The 24,134-nt window shown below is 35.3% G+C and overlaps 1 protein-coding gene across 3 annotated transcripts in view; it reads right to left on the bottom strand.

Annotated features, from left to right (window-relative positions):
* Positions 1-23,859, bottom strand: part of LOC149798270 (F-box and leucine-rich repeat protein 13-like) — a 36,558-nt gene extending 12,699 nt beyond the window's left edge. Inside the window, exons 1-6 of one of the 3 annotated variants that reach the window (XM_089963410.1) lie at positions 23,075-23,859; positions 20,850-22,475; positions 16,326-16,497; positions 13,242-13,411; positions 8,858-8,944; positions 3,450-3,564 (exon numbers count right to left, since the gene is read on the bottom strand). In XM_089963410.1, the coding sequence (XP_089819536.1) occupies positions 3,450-3,564; positions 8,858-8,944; positions 13,242-13,411; positions 16,326-16,497; positions 20,850-22,108 (1,803 nt within the window). In that variant the 5' untranslated portion in view covers positions 22,109-22,475; positions 23,075-23,859. Of the gene's footprint in view, positions 1-3,449; positions 3,565-8,857; positions 8,945-13,241; positions 13,412-16,325; positions 16,498-20,849; positions 22,476-22,824; positions 22,959-23,074 lie in introns of those variants that run through there. The other 2 variants (XM_089963412.1, XM_089963411.1) reach the window with 2 other exon arrangements.
* Between the last annotated feature and the right edge of the window lie 275 nt (positions 23,860-24,134).

Raw genomic sequence — 24,134 nt, 5'->3', positions numbered from 1 at the left:
TATGGCCAGGAAATGTGTCTAACGGTAGGCCGAATGGTTGGCTTGTTTACAGGCTGGTTAGTTGGCTCTGCTAGCTGAATTCCTGTATAACTTTCCATCTTGCAGTCAGCTGGCTCAATAAAATGAGATTCAGTTATGAACCTTTATGGCCAGATGGCTAGTCTGCAGCCAGAATGGAGATGTAAAGACTGTACAGATGGCAAAACAAATCATCAAAGTCCGAAATAAATCCACTGAACCAGGACATACAGACTCTAAGGCCAATCTCAGACATGAGATTATGTTACTGTACTGCCTAATAAAGAGAAGACAGTCTCTCGTTGGCTCCAAGCTATCAGTGGAAGTTTATGATGGACAACGAGACACAAATTCACCTGAGAACTGCAGCTGTATCATCACATTTTGAACTTGGTGCCTCAGCTGTGACTCCGTCAATGCCTGTGAAGAAGGTTGGGTCAGCAACTCCACAAACCCCTTGTTCTCCTATCTCAAGCTGACACAATTTAATAGTCACAGTTGACATTATCTGTAGTACTTTCAAAAGGTGGATAGGACCATCTTTAAGTTCCCATTCTGCTGGCTAGTGACATTTTAGGGTGCAGATTCAGCATGTGGCATTCTTGCCATGTCTTTCTCTCCTCTTAAAGACACTTTTTAAGTATTGTAGACCAGATTGCTTCCTACCACAACACACAAACAATGCCTTCTTCATTGAGAAACATTTGGTAAAAGCTAGGCAAGTAACCTGTGTGTCATCCATGGTTTTAAATCTCTCACATTAAATACATTTTGTGCCTATCAAAAGACCAGAATGACAAAAAATCTGGAAATAACAACTTGAAAGTATTTATCTGGAAATAACAACCTGAAAGTATTTACATATGCAACTACTGAATGTTTGTGACTTAAATTATAGTAAATAAAAGCTGGACAGAATGCACCAAAAGAACCAACACTGTTATGTTAAGCATGATGCCATTAAAAAAAAGTCCACAACTGCAAAATAATTACATAATTATTTACAAATTAAAAAACATAACAACTGAATCATGTACTAAATAACTTTACACTCAATACCATATTAACTTAATCCATGGATGATAGAAAACCCCTCACAATATTCCCTGCATTTTGAGATGCAAAGAATATGTAGCTGATCATATCCAGGAAGAGCTAAAAACTGAGTAGACAACTGTAGCCAACTAGGTATGGTCAGGGGAGGTAATAGGTAAGAATTTCTTCCCTTTACTACATTGCAATTGCAGAAGTCATCAGTAGTAGGCTTTATTCCTAATGTAGTGTTAATGTGATAAGGAATGTTTTCAAATCATTTCTAGTAATAGCCCTGAATATGGCAAATGCCTTTAAAATAATACACAATACAAGTTATGCTGTGAATCACCTGAAATTCATGGAGTACAAATTGGTTTTCACAGCGTATAAATCTTAGTGGTTCTTGTAAAACAGACCATGAATTTAAGTCAAACCAAACTGATACCCAAATAAATATCACCCCTAACCCACCTCCCCACCATTCCTGATGATGAAGCATCACTTATTTCTGTGCTTGTTTTAATGCCAGTGGTATTGATAGTGTTGATATACATACTTTGTCACCATGTCTTTCTTTATATGAATAAACATGTTAAAGGTTTCTATTTTCTACGTTCATTTTAATTGTGTCAACAGTCAATTACCGCTCACTGATTTTAGCTTATTTATGAAAGACATCAGTGCTTTAGAAAGCTGACAAGCTGTAATCTTTTTATTATTGACACAGGAAAAAAACTATTCTCTGTGTTTGTCTTCAATGCATTCTGTACAATCATTACTCAAACAGCAGCCAAAAAATGTTTGCTCATTCAAATGACATACACAACTCACACAAGGTTGGTGAAAAACGCATCCCCCCCATAAGCAACTTCCTGGGAGGGGATTAGTTTTTATTTCTCTAGGTTTAAAATGAGTCCAAGCCATGTCACTGTTTACAGATCTTATAAGAGGGACTCTATAAGGACTGCATCAACCAGTCATTGAAATATGAGAGGATGTTGATCCACGGATCACTCAGGTGGGCGGCAACTACTCCCAGCGCCCTGGCTGAAGTTCTGAGACCAGAGCCTAGGCTAAACAGCAGAGCCTGAAATTGGAAAACTTCCCAATTCTGGCAAAACTGAAGATATTTCCTGTGAAGAGGAAAAATTAGGATGTTACGGTAAACATCCTGATGGTTGATGGTGACAGTCCAGTCACCAGCACTTCCTGGCATTCTTGACTGAGGTCACAGTATGCTCCATCCTGGACACTTCCTGCTGAAGAAACATGTTTAGGGCAGAAAGATGGAAGATAAGCTGAAAATTTCTGAATTTTTGAAAATGAGGAAAATCCAAGAGTAGAAAGTCAGAGGCTGGTCTTTTGTCTCCTACTGTACTGCATCGTTCCACAGAAGGCTGTGCATCTTATCCCTTGTCTAAGCCATTTTTGAAAATAAATGAGGTCATTGCAAGAGGAGGATGTTCCTGGAAACAATGTTGGTATCCTTCTTTTAGTATAGAAAGAACCAAAGTATCTTTCATTACACCCAATTAAAATATACACATAGGTGAGCCATGCACCCACAGGGATCCTGGAAAGAAGGACACATGACAGGAGAGGGTTTGAGTTAATAGTGCCTCCCCCATTTCCTTGGTAATGGTGGAGGAGCCCAAAGGCTTCCTCCCTTGACCCTTCCAATTCTGTGCCATTCCAGGCATTTCAGACTGAGCTTTTAAAAAGACATGATGTGGACAGAATAATGAAATATTGATCAGTTAGCCAAAAATGAGGATTATGACGTCTTACCCTATTCCCTACAATAATTAAATATTGATCAGTTAGCCAAAAATGAGGATTATGACGTCTTACCCTATTCCCTACAATAAAAAAATATTCAAATTAGTTTACCTGGTCAAATTTTAATCACTGCTTTTGGCAATCACGACAGTGTCAATTATTTCTAACTTTGGTATAACATATTTGTGAGAAAATGGGGAATGCTGTAAAAGCATTTTTTTACTTTGCTATTCAAAGATGTTAAAATTTATTTTTTCAATTTAATAAAGATTATGTGATACTAACACTATACTCTGTATACTAATGTGACTTCTGTGTTGTGTTTTTTATTTTATTTTATTCACTAAAACTGTATTAGGTTTAGACTGATTCTGCAGCAAGTTCTTAAAACACAGATAACAATCAAGCTAGACTGCCTAAATGTTGATATGATGTGGCAGTTTAGGGAGCAAGAAACAAGAAACTCTAAAGGAAACCACAATCCCTTCACACTGATCATGCACCTATGCAAGTGGCACAGCCAGGGATCAAACATGTGACCAGAGATGCAAAGCAAGCACACTACCACTGCACTGTTCAGGCTCTATATCCAAACATTATGTACATGGAATCTGTACCTTGTTGCACTGTCTGAGGTTTAAGTAGGTCAGTCTTGGCATCTCATCAGGGATTCTGTGAAGACAAATTCCAATCACCTTGTCAATCCCCAGGAGATCCAGGTATTCCAAGTTTCTGCAATAATACCACATTTGTTTTCTTTATCTTAACTGCATACTGTATACACTCAATTATAAGTTGAGTAAAAACTGCAAACTGCACAGTTTGTTAGAAGTAATCAGCAGAACACACACAGACCCTGACCAGCTGCCACATTATGCTAAAGCAGATCAGGATCTTGGTTATTTGCAGTTTTACTCAACTTATAAGAGAGCATAGAAGGTAAGACTGGTATTTTTAGATGTCATCATAATTTATTTTTCAAAAAATGTCATATTTCACATTACCATACAACTTCACTACAGGTGCCCTGATCACCTTTCAAGCCCAGCAATTTTTTAACCTTTGAACCCAGCAATTTTTTTTTAATGAAATGTAGGTAATTGCTTTTTAAGACTTTATATTATTAAATGCTTTACAATGAAACCTATGAAGAATGAAACTTGAATAAACATAATATTTTCTACTTTAGATTCAATAAACTTTAGCCAGTGAACCAAAGCTGCTTTTTGTCTTATAACCAAATGAAATTCTGGGTCCAAAATGTGAACTTTACATTAACATGATGCCCATAAAACTGGAACTCAGTCAGAGCATGGGGCTTTAATTAACCCAATTTAGAAACACATACCATACATACTCATCTAGAAGTCAGATCAAACTGCACACTACACAGACCCAGATCTGTCAACACAAAATGCACTGGCAGATCTGGGTCTATACAGTTTATAAGGACTGACCAGTATCACAAACAACATAAACCCTGATCTGCCAACATATTAATTAATGGCAGATCATTGTCTGTGTTGTTTGTAGTTGGGTCCAACTTAAAAGCAAGTAAGTACAACAGTGGTACAATAAAATACCGATCGTCACAGATTCCTGTTAAAAATTTACCAGCTTCAGATATGTTGTCAAAACACCAAAATATTGAATGATATGTCACTGGACATATGATCATGAATTTCATTCCTATGTAAACCTAAAGAACTTCAATAAACAAAACAAAAAATCCTCAAAACCATACACTCTATTTGGTCATGAAAGATTGCCTTCTTGATAAATTTCATGTCAATAGTAGGGATGATTCACAAAATTGTGCATAAAAAATAAAACCATGCCACATGACTGAAAATTGATTACTGTATATACTAGCAAACTGAAAAACAAAGATCATGATCTGCCAAGCATAATAGACATGCACATCAGGATCTATGCTCTTTGTTCTACTGATTACATCTAACAAGCTGCAGAGACCCAGATCTGCTGGTGCATTATGCATTGGGAGATCTGGGTCTATGCAGTTTGTAGTTGGATTCCTTTTATAAGTGAGTATGTATGGTACTGTTTTAGAAGACATGCAAAATTATTACACCTAGGTTGTTATATAGTATATCAATTTCTTTGTAGCCTTATAAGAAGCTGTGAATGTCACACACATTGCCACCAAACAAAATAATAAAATAAAACTGTAATATTGTCCTTTGATCATTATTCAAACTCAATCCTTCCTTACATTTCTCTATACAACTCCATACACAACAGTCATGTCTCCAGGATACAAGACAGAAGGAAAAGATGTAAAAATGTTTTACTTAATGTCAGTAGTTTGGGTAACGATAAAACACTAGCATTGGACAAACTATTTCACCGACTTAATATAAATACCAGGTACTGAATATTTTAACCAACTGGTAAACAGTACATATTTACAATGAAACAAAACACATCAAAAAGCATTACAATGCAAACAATAACTAATTAAAAGACAACACAACAAATCATAAAATATTTAAACAATATATATACATATATGACTTAGAAGGCTTGCACATGAAATTTCAGACAAATAAATAAAAGTTTTATTCTTAAAATCATGTAGAAAGGCCATATTTATAATTAAAATATCAGAAAAAGAAGGAGTTAAAGTTAAAACAATAAAAACTCATTAAAATAAGCAGGATTTAATCAAAACAAAGTGAAATCGGTACCTTAAACTGGATTGCCACCAACTGCTAGATAGAATGACATACTAGCACATTTACATTGAGACCCTGACCATGTCCAAATTAACATGACCATGTCGAAATCAACCTGACCATGTCCAAATCAACCCATGAATTCTTTGAAATCAGGGATTGTTCTTGGTTCTGCATTCGATTCCAGACCTTGGGAGTGTCATATTTAAAAGAAAGCTTATGGTCCTTACCAAATTTTGGCGTCTAAGATTATCGTTGCAGTTTTTGAATGTGACTCAAATGATTGTGTGTTTTCTTGTCAAGTACACCTTATATGCTACAACTGCCATGTGTCCTAATCTGATAATATGTACAGTAGGATTTGCTTAACTTAGCCTATAGTCATACAAGCTATTAACTCCAGTTTAATACATTATACTGTATTATTTCCATTTTATCTGAATTTTGTTTGCTACAGAACAGCCTAATTAAGAGGGTAGTGGCTGAAATTTGACCTAAAAATGCATTTGTAGATCATTAGGTTAATATGTGGACAAATAATGATTGAAATGTTGCAAGATGTTTAATTATCTGATTGCTTTTTTAAATTACAGATCTTAGATATGTGATTTACTATATTTATTTGAAAATCTATTCCAAGAGTTTCAAACAGTCACCACATTGTATTCTTTGGTGATATTGGATATAATCAACCACATTTAAGCCTAGAACAATGGCTGGAGATTGGCTCGCACAGCTATGGCTGCAAACAAGTCAGTAAGTATCTTGTTTTCGTTTTGTAGAAGAGATATATGATGTAATTCAAGAACTAGAGGGAACTACAATATTTTTCTAAAATAAGTTTCAGCTGTATATTTTATTATCAGTTTTAATTATAAATAAGATGCATACAGCAAAACTGCCAGTGTATGAATCAGCCTCGTATATATATATAATTTGACATCATTCCATTCGCAATGAGATTTGAATTGTCACAGCCAGTATTGTCTGTAATTTCACATCATTCCATTCACACACAGACTTGCCTATGTCACAGCCAGTATTCTCTGAATAAGCTCAAAATTGTCTGTAAGCACTTTCAGCGAATAATAGTAGCTGAAGTTTGACCTAAATAGTGAATAATAGTGAAGCAATATTTTTGCATTGTTGTGATTAGGCCAGTTGCTTTATGTGATGGACCAGGGGAGAAAAGGGATCATGTTCATCATCATTTTAAGTGCTGAATAAATCTGGACTGGTCAGAACATGAATATTTACCTTGATTTTAATCAGATTCTGAATCATTTACACCAAATAATGCTCACTTTTTACTACAATATGATATGTAATCTTTCTTGACATTTCCAAGATCAGGTACACCTTACTAAGGTCTTGTGATATTGTATTAACCAAAGGAAGGACTGTCTGTTAGCTTCCAGTCTTGTGATATTGTCTTAGCCTTGGGAAGGACTGTCTGTTAGCTGCCAGTCTTGTGATATTGTGTTAGCCAATAGAAAGAACTGTCTGTTAGCATTCAGTCTTGTGATATTGTATTAGCCAATAGAAAGGATTGTCTGCTAGCTGCCAGTCTTGTGATACTGTACTAGTCAACTGAAAGGACTGTCTGTAGCTGCTAGTCTTGTCATATTGTATTAGCCATAGAAAGGACTATCTGTCATCTGTCAATCATGTGATATTTTATTAACCAAAGAAATGATTGTTAGTTTCCAGTCTTGTAATACTGTATAAGCCACAGAAAGGACTGTCTGTTAATTGTTAGTCCTATAATACTGTATTAGCCCTAGGAAACATTGTGGTTTTTTCATATGCTGGGGATATTACTAGTTTGAGATTATGACTTTTGATATGGTTTGGATATTATTGGTCTCAGATTATGCTCTTTGATATGGTGGGATATTATCAGTCTGAGGTTATGAATGTGTGATATGGTGGGGATATTATTAGTGAGATTATGAATTTTTGATATATTGGTTACATTATCAGTCTGAGATTGTGCTTTTTGATATGGTGGAATATTATCAGTCTGAGATTATGAATGTTTGATATGGTGGGTTTATTATTACTCTGAGATTATGAATGTTTGATATGGTGGGTATATTACTATTTATTCATGAGAGTATTGTGTCAATTCCCAGGAACCTTTCATTTTTATTCCAGTAAATATTACAATCATGTCTATGGTTACTTAGCAATAATTAATAAGCTGTTATTATAACATGATCTTTCAATTCTGCTGGATTATTCCATATGCACAGTTATCTTTATGATTGTTTCCTACATTTATACAGCTTGGAGCTGGATTTGACTTGTACATGAGAATATATGTTATTATATTTTTTGCCTCATCCTGAAACATTTTCCAACAAATGTTTCCATTTTATAGTTATAAGGATGCTGTCATTTAACACAATTTGTTTACAGTTACAAATTACATGTTTATGACACCTTACATGGCTAGAACAATTTCACATATACTGATTTATAAGTCCCCTCTAACTGAAAACTGAACAGGCCCTGATCTGCCATAGCATATTGTGCTGGTAGACCTGAGTCTGTACATTTTGTTATTAGAGCAATCAGCAGAGAAAACAACATAGACCCTGATCTGCCTATGCACAATGTGCCAGAAGATCATGATCTCTGTTGCTTACGTTTGGATCTAACTTATAAGCAGGTATTTATGGCATGTACATGCTTACTGTCTTCTTCATGTTAATCTTTTAAATCCCTGCTCTTTAACTCTTATATTTTGGGACCCTGAGTAGCTGAGTGGTCTACAGCGCTCTCCGTTACGGATCACTGCCATCTCACCTCTGTCTGCGTTGGTTTGAGTCTCGGATTCAGCCAATGTGGGTATGTAAGAAAGCTTGCCAGTAGCTTCTCATGGGTGAGTGGTTCTTTCCGGGGTTTTCCCGGGTTCTTCCTCCACCATTAATACTGGCCGCCATGTATAGCCTATCGTGTGCTGAAAAATGGCGTTAAACCCTACAACAACAACAACAACAACTCTTATATTCATTCAACTGTGATAGGAATTAGTTTCAAGATCTTATTCTAAGATTGCAAATTGTTTAATTTCTGCAATGTTTAAAGAATACCCTCTGTGCATTAACTCCATAATCAAATTGTTTCCCTGTTTCTCTACTCTCAAACAGAGACTCCCTGTATAATGATTCATTCACTGGAATGAATATTGGCATGGCTATGTGGTGTATTTCTCAATCACAAATGGCTACTACATTTCGGTGTTGGACAATAGTGAATTTGGCTACCAATGTAAAAAAACTGCAGATAAAAGTACTAATTAAACATTTTACTCAGTAACTTACCCACAGTGATCCACAATGTGAATCAACCCGGTATCTGTGATGGCCCAACACCAACATAATGCAAGGTGATGCAGTGATTTTCCACAGCTGAAATGATATACAGTAAAATGCCATAAGATCAAATGTCAACAAAGCAGAATCCCACTGGAAGCAAGCAATGCCCCTTGTCCCAAATTCTGCCTTTTTTAATATCAGTAAACTGTAATTCAGTAAAGCATGAAAACCTAATATAGTTTTGGTCTCAATGTCACTTTTACACTAAAATGAATCACAAAAATACAGAAACTTAATCAGAGCAAGTGGACAACCAATTAAAGCTTTCCCTCATTATAATGTGGTACAATGTATACACAATTTATGTTGGATCAAATGCAAACAAAACACTACATGATCTTCCAGTGCATTATGTAATAGCAGATCAGGGACTATGTTGTTTACTCTACTGATTAGTCTAAACAATATGCATATAATCAGATCTGCCAGTGCAGTATGTGATCGCAGATCTGGGTTTGTGTGGTCTGCATTTTGATCTGACTTACAAGAAATTATACAGAGTTACTGGAATCCATTACTGCTGACTGTATTACGAACCAAACTGCTGTATAATGCACAAGTCTGGAAACCTTAATGAATGTCCACATCTTGATGTAAAGATAGGAGTGATGGAAAGGAGGAGGGATGGAAATGAGGACTGATGGAAATGGGGAATGACAGAAAGGAGGAGCCCAATGAAAACAAGATAACAATAACTCTACTGTACAGAAAAGTGTCTTTGTCAACTCATTATAATTTTGCACTCAAACTTGTGTCAAATGATAAAATAAAGGCATTATAAGATCATCTGTGTTGTTTCTTGAATCCAGTATTTGGCCATTCTACATCTTGATACAAGTACTCAAAACACTCATCATGTATTTGGAAAGTCTAAATCACAATGTAAGAACATTTATTCAAAAGACTAATTATAAATCTGGCTGGTCTAAATCTTAAGACAATTACTCAAAACACTTATGTACATCTGAATGTCCAGATCTCAATGTAAGCCCTTAAAAATGAGGCACCTTCTTTTATTGCATAATTCAATCAATATTCAATACTAATGTACTTTTGACTTCTTCTATCCAATTCTTTGATTTAATACAGTTACTGGTGATTTAATGAATGGAGAACTCATGCAGGAATCACCTTACATCATGTAAATTTTCAGGGAAAACTAATGAGGATCTCCCAGCATTGCCTCGATGGAAAATTCAGTTTATGCAGGTTAACTATCGTTTGACTGAGACTGAACAGAACTGACCCACCAAGGTACCAGCTGCTGACCTTGCTTTAAGTTGATGCAGTATGCTAATTAGTTTGAGCAGAAAACACACCTGCTTCTTTGCTGCTCAAACAAATGGTAGGGGGATGGTAGTAGTGTTATGATTTGCACATGAGTTGGATTTAAATGAAGGAAATTTGCATGGAGTTGCCCTCACTCTGTCATCCATGCCTGTCAATCCAGAGGCAGGACAGAGTCAAGACATCTGGAGATAGATCCAGGTGCAGTGGATGGCCATCAGTTCCTACTGCATGATCTGATGCCCTGTGCTGTCCACACTGCATGATCTGATGCCCTGTGCTGTCCACACTGCATGATCTGATGCCCTGTGCTGTCCACACTGCATAATCTGATGCCCTGTGCTGTCCACCCAGCTCTTGCCATGTTCCATCACAGCCAGGAGATATCTGTTCGGCCACCTGATCCACAAAGAAAGGACTCACCAGAAGAAGCCTTTTTTTGTTGTTGTTGTTGTGGAGTTTAATGCCATTTTTCAGCACACGATAGGCTATAAATGGCAGCCAGTATTAATGGTGGAGGAAGAACCCGGGAAAACCCCGGAAAGAACCACTGACCCATGAGAAGCTACTGGCAAGCTTTCTCACATACCCACATTAGCTGAATCCGAGACCCTATCCGGCGCAGACAGAGGTGAGATGGCAGTGATCCGTAATGTAGAGCGCTTTAGACCACTTGGCCACTCGGGGCCCCGGAAGGAGTCAGGTAGAGGTGTCCACTCTGGGTCAACAGCCACAAGCAGTACCTTTTACTGTTACTTATGAAAGACTATGCCTAACCTGACACCATGTTTGAGATACCATTAATAAGCACTGTTATAGGGTGCTTACCTGGTACAAATGTACTTGCAGTGTACAAGAAGAACTTATGAATTAAGTCCATGTTGTTGATGGAGTTTATTTTCAGGATCAATTATGCTAACGAGCAGCCAAAAAATGACTTAAAGGTAACTGATCTAATTTAATGGACTAGTGTGTACTGCCACATAATTACATTAAATTAGCAGTGTCAAACAGAGCCCACCAGATACATTAGTCTGGCCCACATAATTACATTAAATTAGCAGTGTCAAACAGAGCCCACCAGATACATTAGTCTGGCCCACATAATTACATTAAATTAGCAGTGTCAAACAGAGCCCACCAGATACATTAGTCTGGCCCACAGTCCAGGTCTCTTGCTAGTGTTAAATTTGCATACTTATCATAGTTTATGATTCCTATGGTCAGAGTGAATTAGATTTATATCAAATCAGGCCAGCCATAGCAAACAAGTCTGACACCCCTGCACTGGATCATTATCTAAGATTAACAAAGAAATAGCTCAACAATTGTGGCCTGAACAGCGTGTTATTGATTTATTAGCAAACTTGGCGCATTTGATTCATATTGAAAGCAAGATCAAGTGTCCGACAGCTGGATGCAGAATACAACAGCAGACTCAAACAGTATTAAACTAGCTTATTACAATGCATGCAACATTTACAAATGTAAATTGGTAAATGTGTACAAAAACATGCAAGTGACTGTCACTGACACAGGAACTACACATCACAATTATAAATGATGTTTTTCTACTTCATCATTAGTGGTCTTTTCAATTCATTCTTTACTTAAAGTATCAGTGTGGCATCGCAAGCAAAAAGTTCAAATTTTATGAGAATCACATATTACAAAACACTATACCTCATTTAATGCCAACATTGACAAAATTTTATTTAAACTACAGTATTTATCTTTCAAAGTGTGTTTGAAAACAGAAACTTGAGACGGAACATTATTTTAATACACAAACAGCATTTGAAGACTTTTCATAATATATCAATGATACATCATACATGCTATATAAAAGATACATTGTACATACTATATCAATGATAGAGCATACTATATCAAAGATACATAGTACATACTATATCAATGATAGAGCATACTATATCAATGATAGAGCATACTGTATCAATGATACATCATACATACTATATCAATGATACAGTGTACATATTATATCAGTGATAGTGTATATACTATGTTAATGTTACAGCATACATACTATATCAATGATACAGTGTAATACTATATCAATGATACAGCATACATACTATATCAATTATACAGTGTACATACTACATCAATGATACAGTGTAATACTATATCAATGATACAGCATATATACTATATCAATGATACAGTGTAATACTAAATCAATGATACAGTGTAATACTATATCAATGATACAGCATACATACTATATCAATGATACAGTGTAATACTATATCAATGATACCGCATATATACTATACAAATGATACAGTGTAATACTATATCAATGATACAGCATACATACTATATCAATGATACAGTTTAATACTATATCAATGATACAGTGTACATACTATATCAACAGTACACCATACATACTATATCAATGATACAGTGTACATACTATGCCAATGATACAACTTACATGCTACATAAAATGTACAAAGATATGTATATATATATATATATATATATATATATATATATATATATATATATATATATATATATATATATATATATATATATATATATATGATCATTCTTTCAAGAAATAGACATGAAAAAGGAAATGAATCATAAAAGAAACAAGTCTTAAAATTTGACATGAAATATGTGTAAAATGAAACTTGTCTATTAACAGAATCAACAGATAGTCTGAAAATTAGAGAAAATATTTTTTACAGTGACTAAATGAGAGTCTATCAAGGCACAAAATACATGTATTTGTCTTAATATTGCAGCATTTTATTGTACGTTGTTCAACCTAAAATGGCGGTATTTGAATGACTTAATTCATCCATGTATTGTCAGCCAGATGAATGTTGTGTACTACTGATCTCTTGGTTCTTTATTTCAAAATTTTGTTAGAGTGGTTGCCACTCCTGTAACCTAAAAATTCTACAATACATCAATCATGATTTAACAACCTAAAGAATAATGAATGACTGAATCCATCATACTGGTCGTTACAATGGAAATTATGACTGAATTGATAGCTTGCCATTTGCCTATTTGTAGAACGCCATCATCTCTGAGCTGTGAGCACTCTGACAGATCTAGGTGATATAGATTGGACAGGCTGCTGGTCAGGAACATATCTCTCAGAGCTTTGTCACTAAAGTTCAAACCCTTTCGCAGCATGAACTTTCCCAGACACCTATACTGGATATTCTGAAGATGAAAGAATCAAATTTGAGCCCATTACAGCCCTCAGAACTTCATCTGCATTTTCAGTTACATTTTAGAGAAGAAGAGAAAAAAACTTGGACGTAAAAAGTGACCATTTTGAACTACCCCAATGCCTGCTGTTGTTATTATGTCAGCATAACATCTTCACACTGATTTAATGTCATCACAAACAAAAACATAGGCAATACTTTGAGACTATAAAAAGTGAATGATTTCTCAATTATTGTTTTTCCGAAGAATTACATTAAGATATGAAAGCATGTATTTTCCTTGATAGCTGAAACATCATGAAATGCTATTCAAAAGCCATTAAATCTGTCCTTATGAGAAACTATTTTTCATGTGTAGTTGGTTGTTCAACGGCTAAATATTTTTGGCTGATTGTTATTTATGGCCAAACATGTCACTGTATGTGTAATAAAATAACTAATGGCTAAATATGTCACTGTTTGTGTAATAAAAATAACTAATGGCTAGATGTGTCACTGTTTGTGTAATAAAAATAACTAATGGCTAAACATGTCACCGTTTTTTGTAATAAAAATAACTAATGGCTAAACATGTCACTGTTTGTGTAATACAAATAACTAATGGCTAAACATGTCACTGTAATAAAAAATATCTAATGGCTAAACATATCACTGATTGTGTAATAAAAATAACTAACAGCTAAAAATGTTATTGTGTAATAATAACTAAAGTCTAAACATGTCATATTGTGTAGTGATAATACATAATGGCTAAACAAGTCATTGTTTTTGTAATAATAACAACATTGTTGATGTAATAATAACACCACTGTTCATAATAATAACATGTCATTACTTGTGCCATAAAAACATCATTATTTGTGTTATAATAAAGTCATTGACTGTATTATAATGGTATTGGGCAATAATAATGTAATCGATTGTATTGTAATATCACTGTGCAATAATAGTATTGCTTGTGTAATAATAACATGTCATTGCTTGTGTTATAATAACATGTCATTGTGTAATTATAGCAGGTCATTGCTTGTATTATATAGTAATAACATGTTACTGCTTGTGTTATAATAACATGTCATTGTTTGTATATTACTTTTGATTATAATAACATGTCATTGTTTGTGTACAGTAACATGTCATTGTTTGTATATTACTTTTGGTTATAATAACATGTCATTGTTTGTATATTACTTTTGATTATAATAACATGTCATTGTGTAATTATAGCAGGTCATTGCTTGTATTATATAGTAATAACATGTTATTGCTTGTGTTACAGTAACATGTCATTGTTTGTATATTACTTTTGGTTATAATAACATGTCATTGTTTGTATATTACTTTTGATTATAATAACATGTCATTGTTTGTGTTATAATAATATGTCATTGAGTAATAATAGCAGGTCACTGCATTTCCTAGAATAAACCCTGGATACCATTCAACAGATTGCATTTCCATGAATAAACCATCAATACCAGTCAACAGCCTGCATTTCCTACAACAAACCATGGATATCATTCAATGGACTGCATTTCCTAGAACAAACCCTGGATACCATTCAACAGACTGCATTTCCTAGAACAAACCCTGGATATCATTCAGCAGATTTCTTGTCTATAAGCAAACCCTTGGTACTGACATTCCTAGAATAAACCATTGGTGCCATTTTATTACCGTTCAACAGACTACATGTCCTACAAAACACCCTGGGCACCATTCAGCAGCTTGCATGTCCTAGAATAAACCCTGGGTACCATTCTGCCAGATGCATTTCCTACAATATACTCTGAGTACCATTCAGACAACCATGTCTTACAATAAACCCTAAGCACCATTCAGCCAACTGCATGTCCTACAATAAACCCTCAGTACCATTCAGCCAACATTATATCCTACAATAAACCCTCAGTACCATTCAGCCAACAGCATGTCCTACAATAAACCCTCAGTACCATTCAACCAACTGCATGTCCTACAATAAACCCTCAGTACCATTCAGCCAACAGCATGTCCTACAATAAACCCTCAGTACCATTCAACCAACTGCATGTCCTACAATAAACCCTCAGTACCATTCAGCCAACATTATATCCTACAATAAACACTCAGTACCATTCAACCAAATGCATGTCCTACAATAAACCCTCAGTACCATTCAGCCAACTGCACGTCCTACAATAAACACTCAGTACCATTCAGCCAACTGAATGTCCTGCAATAAACCTTCAGTACCATTCAGCCAACTGCATGTCCTGCAATAATCCTTTAGCACCATTCAGCCAACTGCATGTCCTACAATAAACCCTCAGTACCATTCAGCCAACTGCATGTCCTACAATAAACCCTCAGTACCATTCAGCCAACTGCATGTCCTACAATAAACACTCAGTACCACTCAGCCAACTGAATGTCCTGCAATAAACCCTCAGTACCATTGAGCCAAATGAATGTCCTGCAATAAACCTTTAGCACCATTCAGCCAACTCAATGTCCTACAATAAACCATTAGCACCATTCAGCCAACTGAATGTCCTGCAATAATCCTTTAGCACCATTCAGCCAACTGCATGTCCTACAATAAACCCTCTGTACCATTCAGCCAACTGCATGTCCTACAATAAACCCTCAGTACCATTCAGCCAACTGCATGTCCTACAATAAACACTCAGTACCATTCAGCCAACTGAATGTCCTGCAATAAACCCTCAGTACCATTCAGCCAATTGAATGTCCTGCAATAAACCCTCAGTACCATTCAGCCAACTGAATGTCCTGTAATAAACCCTCAGTACCATTCTGTCAACTGCGTAAGATGAGGATCAATATAAAGGATCAAAAGATCAAAGGCATAAACCACTTAATTATATGCAAAGTCCCATAGTGCTACAGAGTGTTAGAATTACCTGTAGATGCTGTAGTGTCAGATCAGTAAGGAGATCACAAAAGGAGATGGTCAAGGTTTGCAGCTTCGGACACTGGAGCACCAACTCCATATCCTGATCAGTCATCTCAGCACCATCAAGATACAGGTGAACTAAATTATCCGTATGAAACTGTAGCAGTTTTTTTATTCCACTGGGAAATGTAGAAAAAAACATTGTTCATTTTCATAAATGAATTTCAAAAGAGTGAGTTTTTTAAATACAGTTCCCACTTGCTAAAAGGCCCTTCATTATAACAATGTTTCTGAAATTATATTTTATTAAGCAGCAAAATTGTGTGCATTATGCATTTCATTTATATTCTGTGTATTATGCACTTCATTATATTCTGTGTATTATGCACTTCATTATATTCTGTATTTTGCACTTCATGATATTCTGTGTATTATGCACTTCATTATATTCTGTGTATTTTGCACTTCATTATATTCTGTGTATTATGCACTTCATTATATTCTGTGTATTTTGCACTTCATTATATTCTGTGTATTATGCACTTCATTATATTCTGTGTATTTTGCACTTCATGATATTCTGTGTATTATGCACTTCATTATATTCTGTGTATTTTGCACTTCATTATATTCTGTGTATTATGCACTTCATTATATTCTGTGTATTATGCACTTCATTATATTCTGTGTATTATGCACTTCATTATATTCTGTGTATTTTGCACTTCATTATATTCTGTGTATTATGCACTTCATTATATTCTGTGTATTTTGCACTTCATGATATTCTGTGTATTATGCACTTCATTATATTCTGTGTATTTTGCACTTCATTATATTCTGTGTATTATGCACTTCATTATATTCTGTGTATTATGCACTTCATTATATTCTGTGTATTTTGCACTTCATGATATTCTGTGTATTTTGCACTTCATTATATTCTGTGTATTATGCACTTCATTATATTCTGTGTATTTTGCACTTCATGATATTCTGTGTATTATGCACTTCATTATATTCTGTGTATTTTGCACTTCATTATATTCTGTGTATTATGCACTTCATTATATTCTGTGTATTTTGCACTTCATTATATTCTGTGTATTTTGCACTTCATTATATTCTGTGTATTATGCACTTCATTATATTCTGTGTATTTTGCACTTCATTATATTCTGTGTATTTTGCACTTCATTATATTCTGTGTATTTTGCACTTCATTATATTCTGTGTATTATGCACTTCATTATATTCTGTGTATTTTGCACTTCATTATATTCTGTGTATTATGCACTTCATTATATTCTGTGTATTTTGCACTTCATTATATTCTGTGTATTTTGCACTTCATTATATTCTGTGTATTATGCACTTCATTATATTCTGTGTATTTTGCACTTCATTATATTCTGTGTATTTTGCACTTCATGATATTCTGTGTATTTTGCACTTCATTATATTCTGTGTATTATGCACTTCATTATATTCTGTGTATTTTGCACTTCATGATATTTTGTGTATTATGCACTTCATTATATTCTGTGTATTTTGCACTTCATTATATTCTGTGTATTATGCACTTCATTATATTCTGTGTATTTTGCACTTCATTATATTCTGTGTATTTTGCACTTCATGATATTCTGTGTATTTTGCACTTCATTATATTCTGTGTATTATGCACTTCATTATATTCTGTGTATTTTGCACTTCATGATATTCTGTGTATTATGCACTTCATTATATTCTGTGTATTTTGCACTTCATGATATTCTGTGTATTATGCACTTCATTATATTCTGTGTATTTTGCACTTCATTATATTCTGTGTATTATGCACTTCATTATATTCTGTGTATTATGCACATTATGATTCTCATGGACAGCATTACATTGCAGGAATACTGTTAGAAAGATACTGGAATCACAGCATACTGTTCTGTTATTAAAAAAATCAACATAAAACGGTGTTTGAATTTGGTTAGAAATTTTAAATTACACGTAGTAAAAGTACTTTTTAATTTTTCAAGGCAATGCTCATGATGAAACCTGTTGTTGTTGTGGGGTTTAATGCCATTTTTCAGCACATGATAGGCTATACATGGTGGCCAGTATTAATGGTGAAGGAAGAACCCGGGAAAACCCTGGAATAAACCACCGACCCACGAGAAGCTACTGGCAAGCTTTCTCACATACCCACACTGGTTGAATCCGAGACTCGAACCCACGCAGACAGAGGTGAGATGGCAGTGATCCGTAATGGAGAGCGCTTTAGACCACTCGGCCACCCGATGAAACCTGTAAACTTGGTCAATCCATTAAATAAACAACTACCATATATACTCACTTATAAGTCAAGTCCAACTGCCAACTGCAGAGACCAAGATCTGCTATTGCATAATGACTGGCAGATCTGGGTCTGCTGAGTTTGTTATGGGGAATCAGTAGAACAAACAACAAAGACCCTGATCTGCAAGAATATTATGCTATGGCAGATCAGGATCTTTGTTGTTTGCAGTTTGCCTCAATTCATAACTGAATATATACAGTATTATATGTTCCAAAGATATACCATATCTACTGAATATTGCAATAATTGAATGACAAGGAAATATAAGAGTCTGCATTTTCTTTTGCCATTTTAAAGTTATCAAAGAAAAACTGACAAGACACTCAGGGTACAAAATAGTAATAAACAACTGTGTTAGCAAGTTGTAACAAATTTTCATGTCTTCCAAACACAATCTGCATTACACAATAAAGGCTACAAATGATCTCCAGTTTCAAATATGTTTTAGTACCACACGTGTCAAAAAAGTAGATAACAGTAACTAGACTCATTTTAAGATCTGATTTACCATGAAGTGACATGATTTCATAATATATAGAAAACCTCATGTCCACCTCTTGATGCAAACACTAATTCTGAGGAAAACAATGATGTCCCATCTATGAACTGAACGTAATTGTAATGAAAATCAATTTTTCATGTAACATGAAATTTTATTGCTCAAAATGCCATCATGTGACCATGATCAGCTGTTAATATTTCTAAATATACTGTTCCATGAAGTACATCTTAGTGCTAAAGAGTCACTTGAGCCAACTGAAATTAACAGTAAAACAAATGGCAGCTACTGTAGTTTGTGATTTAAACACGATAAAATAATCCTTTTAAACTTAATTTAAACAACTAAAATAAAACCAATTGAAGTGCACAGGCTCCTCTTCAGTAAGTTAATCGTATCAAATGTGCCTTTAAGTCATGAGAGGAGCAATATGAAATTTCTCAAATCTGATCTGGGGCAATGAGAATGTTTTGCAAAGTCGTGTGTGTGTATGTGTGTGTGTATGTGTGAGAGAGAGAGAGAGGAGGTGTAGAGGTAAGGATAAGTAGCACTGAAAACAAAGTTTCCAGGCAAACATTAGAGTCCCTCAATGGAACTGACACTACTGGCTGAAAAGAATTTCCAGAAATTTTAGATGAGACCATTTCTTCCTTTCAACTGTGAATATTTGAAACCATCTTTGATATTCGTCAGCGATACCAAGATTTTCCTATTAGATGCAGATTAGTGGACATATTGGATGTCAACTTGGCACAATTTTCATTCAGGACCAACAAGGCAATATAAGAAGCCTTCTAGTGGAAACCCCATTTTGATATGATTTTCTGTTTTGGAGGAGCAGCATTAACAATATTTTCTAGATGGATGCCTTAGTGACCATATTCAATATCATACTGGTGCCATTTCTATTCAGTACCAACTAGACATCAGAAAAAGTCTTTTGGGGAAACCACAATGTTGATACGACCACCCATCTAGGAGAAGTTATAACGAGATTTCCAAGATGGTCATTGTGGCAGTCATATTAGAAGTCCTGGGTTTGATACTCTACAACAATTCACTGTTCTTCACCTTCTACACTATCTACTAACAGAGGTGAGATCCCAAAAAGTAAATACGTTATGCATGTAATAATGAAAATATATATAGGACACATATGGATATATGTGTCTAGACCTATGGTGTGTGCGTCTGTGTGTATGTGTGTGTGTGTGATTTGGATTTATAATGTAGCTTCAACAATTTTTCATTCATATCACTACGATGTTTGCAGTGTGACAGTTTATAGTGATGTCTAGCACTGGGACATCATGCTGCAGACATGTAGCATTGTGTCCCACCCAGTCACATTATTCTGACACCAGGCCAACCAGTCCTAACACTAACCTCTTAATGCTGAGCGCCTAGTGAGGCAGCTGTTAGTACCATTTTTATAAGTCTTTGGTATAACTCAGCCGGGGTTTGAACCCGTGACCTCCCACATCTGAGGCAGATGCTCTAACCACAAGGCTACAAGAGCAGTCTCTAGACCTATAGCAATAATTCATTCCTACAAACAACTCCATAGATCTAGAATGTTATATAGACTACAAATTGTTTTTCCTCCAAAGGGACTATTTCAGCAGAATTTATTTAATCATTATATACTGAACAATCCATACTGAATATAAAGAACTTACAATCCTGTGATCCAAGGGATCCCATCTATATTGAGACTGGTAATACAGTTAAGTTTCTTGGCAAGATATTCCAACTCCTCATCTAACAATGTGCAGTGTGACACATTCAACACATGCAGCTTTTTGAATGCAGCCAAAACTTTAACACAATTACTTTCTTGAATATTTCCACATCCCTCTATATTCAAGGACTGTAAATTTGAGCAATTTTGGAGAAAACACTTTAGAAAACTTCCACTTAAGTTTGTCCAGAATCCAATATCTAGATGCTCCAATTCCTTGCAACATTCTGATATAACACAGACTTCACCGAGGCTGCTTGTCCGACCAGGGATAACAAGTGACTTAAGATGTGGTGTTCGACGAAGAATCCAACACAAATCTACTGAAGATATTGACGCATTGTGCCTGAAATCCAGATGTTTCCAGAGTACCGGGTCATATGCACATCTATACCATGCTTTACTTACGGGGGCCACATGAAGACAGAGTTCTATTGGAGTTAGGTATGAAAATATCTTCAAAAGAATCTCCTGTGGGAGTATATTTATAATATCATCACAAATGGCTTGGTTTACTTCTGCAGTGCCAATGTAATTCTGACATGCCTCTTCTAATACTGACAAGATGGACTTTTTGTCATCGTGCAAAATAGTCATGTCATTCTGCTCAATACTTTTGTCATCCTCAAAAGCTACCATTTGTAATCTGACTGTAGAATCAGTCAGTGGACTTTTTCCTGATTCTTTACATTCACTAAATTTAGCATTAGTATGCGCAGAATCATTAGTCATTGGCAGTGTTAGTCTGCCATTTTCAACAGAACTAATTCTACATTCACTGAAACCCTCAGAGTCATTGTTACCCCTGGAACACAAAAATGGCATTCTGCTTTGTGAGTCCCCAGAGTTTTGCTCAGTTTCTGGAATTGGTTCATTCAGTTCATCAATGTCCAAAAATGATATTAACTCTTCCCGTTTCAAGTGCACACCATACTGGGATGATGTTACCTCCGGTACATTCCTACATTCTAAACTCTGATTAGTAAAATCATTTTCAATGTCATTGTTCTCTATATTATTGCCAGGTTCAATACCATGATTATCAGGGTGGCAGGTGCCACTACTGCAAACAGCTGATGATTCAACTGAATGCTTATCGGCCTGCATTCCAGTGTTAATTGCACCATGAGTACCAGTTTCATTAGCAGAATCAGAAGCACTTTGCCACTCATGATCACCATTAACCATTTTGTCCATTCATGCAACTTTTCTGTCCTTGTCCCACTTTCTTGATCTTCAGTTTTTTCCTAGGATTCCTTATCGTAGAAAATTATTTCTCCAGTTTGTGACACTGGCTTAACTAGACTGTGATGATAGGGGTTCACAACTCGCTCTTCAGTGTCTTCCTAAGTACGGTCCTTTTGTTGGTTTCCAGATGGTGGACTCATTTAGAAAAATATTTGTTGCTTTTGGCATATTTTCATACACATCAGAAAAACTTTCATCTCTCTCATAGCTTCGATATCCACATAATGTTGAAAGATATTCCATTTATCCTGAACTAGCTTCATTCATCAAAGTCTATTTAGTTACTGAAGCCAACTTGTAATAGCTTGAAAACTGCCTGCAAATAGAAAGAATCGAAAATGAAGACTGACTGCAGTAAAGGAAAAGTTTGCTTCGAATCCAATTCTTACAGAATGACTGTTTTTTCTTTTCACAATAAAGAAACTCTTAAAAATTTGGAAAATAAATAATAGCATGAAAAGATGTGATATTTATCTAGATGTGAATAAATTGATGGGGCAGTTCCATATTACATCTTAATACAATGTTTCCCCTGATAACAATTCAAGCAAATTGCAAAACAGTACTAGAAAATATGGCTTTAATTTATGAAAAGCTTTGAGTTATTTTTTATATACAAATTTGTTCACAGTACTAGCTAATGTTTATTCGTATACGTTTCATACATTCCTGTCAGCTTTCAAGGAATGTTATATAAGCAGCACTTCCTTGTTTTACAGCAGTGATTTATATGTCGCACAGTGACACGACGGTCTATCATTGCTTAATCCCGAATCTCTTTGGGGTTTTGGGGGTGGGGTGGGGTGGGGTTAATTCACTGCTTTTCAATGTCATTTGTATTAACTTCAATGCTGTGTTTATCCAGAGTCCATTAAATGGATATATAACCATTCTGCGTTTAAAAAGCTTGTTTACCTTGACTTGTTCCTGTTGTCGACTTGTTGATGTACCGATTTTTATCGGAAATAGACGAGGATATTCCGAATGTAGCTAATTTAGTTAACACACAGGGGTTCGTCATACTTAAAGCTAGGAGTATCCGTCTATGAATCAAGGGATGCTGGGGTGGGACTAACCTGTGACAATGTAACACAAGAGAAGACACCAGTCCGCACCCCTCGATAATTCCAACCCTGGTAGTTTATGCTAATTTCCAGCTTAAGCCATCGTAATCAAGAATAGTTCAATGCGCAAAACAGCTCGACACACTTCGTTCAGTTTGTAACATATTGGAGAAAATGCAATAATTGTTCGCTCATTTGACGTCTGGACAAGTAATGGCCCCGGGAGTGCCGTTTGCATTCGGATATTCCTTGATTTCACCATCGATGTTAAGGTAAGATCCGAACAACCTCGAGTCTGAAGTTCACCGCTAAATACAAACAGACGATAGCAAAGAAATATATATATTATTGTGCCATCTTCGTAACTAACAAGTGCTGCTCACTCATTTTCTTTGACGTTAATATAAGGACAACAATAAAAACACAAAATGTATAACTGTTTAAGTGATTACAATAAGTATTGACTTGTATTTTCAAACAACAAGTATATTTCAGGAGTTAACAACGCACTATGCATCAATGTAACCAGCAATCAACACCACATTTACCAAAATCAATATTTGTTTTTGCCACCAAAAAATAAAACGCATCATAATTTACATTAACGATATTTACTGCGGAGTCGAGGTTGTTCGGATCTTACCTTTCGATCAGTGGTGAAATCCAAGAATATCCGAATGCAAACGCCACTGCCGGGGCCATTACTTGTCCAGACATCAAATGGACATAGAGCACAATTCATTTTACAAAATGTTCTCTACAATTATTTCTCAATGCTGAGCTTTCCACTGTGTGGCAATCAATACAAATCATTATGTTAATATAAAATACATTCAAAGATGACTTCACGGTGAAGTTCTTGTCAAAGGTTGACCTGCATATTTTTGAGAGGATGGACTGTCAACAGAGCA

This window comes from Sinohyriopsis cumingii, chromosome 6, assembly GCF_028554795.1.
Source record: "Sinohyriopsis cumingii isolate HCF-2022 chromosome 6, ASM2855479v2, whole genome shotgun sequence".
Classification (NCBI taxonomy): Eukaryota; Metazoa; Mollusca; class Bivalvia; order Unionida; family Unionidae; genus Sinohyriopsis; species Sinohyriopsis cumingii.
The sequence above is the reverse complement of the archived record's forward strand: the minus strand, read 5'-3'. Positions and strand labels throughout refer to the sequence as shown.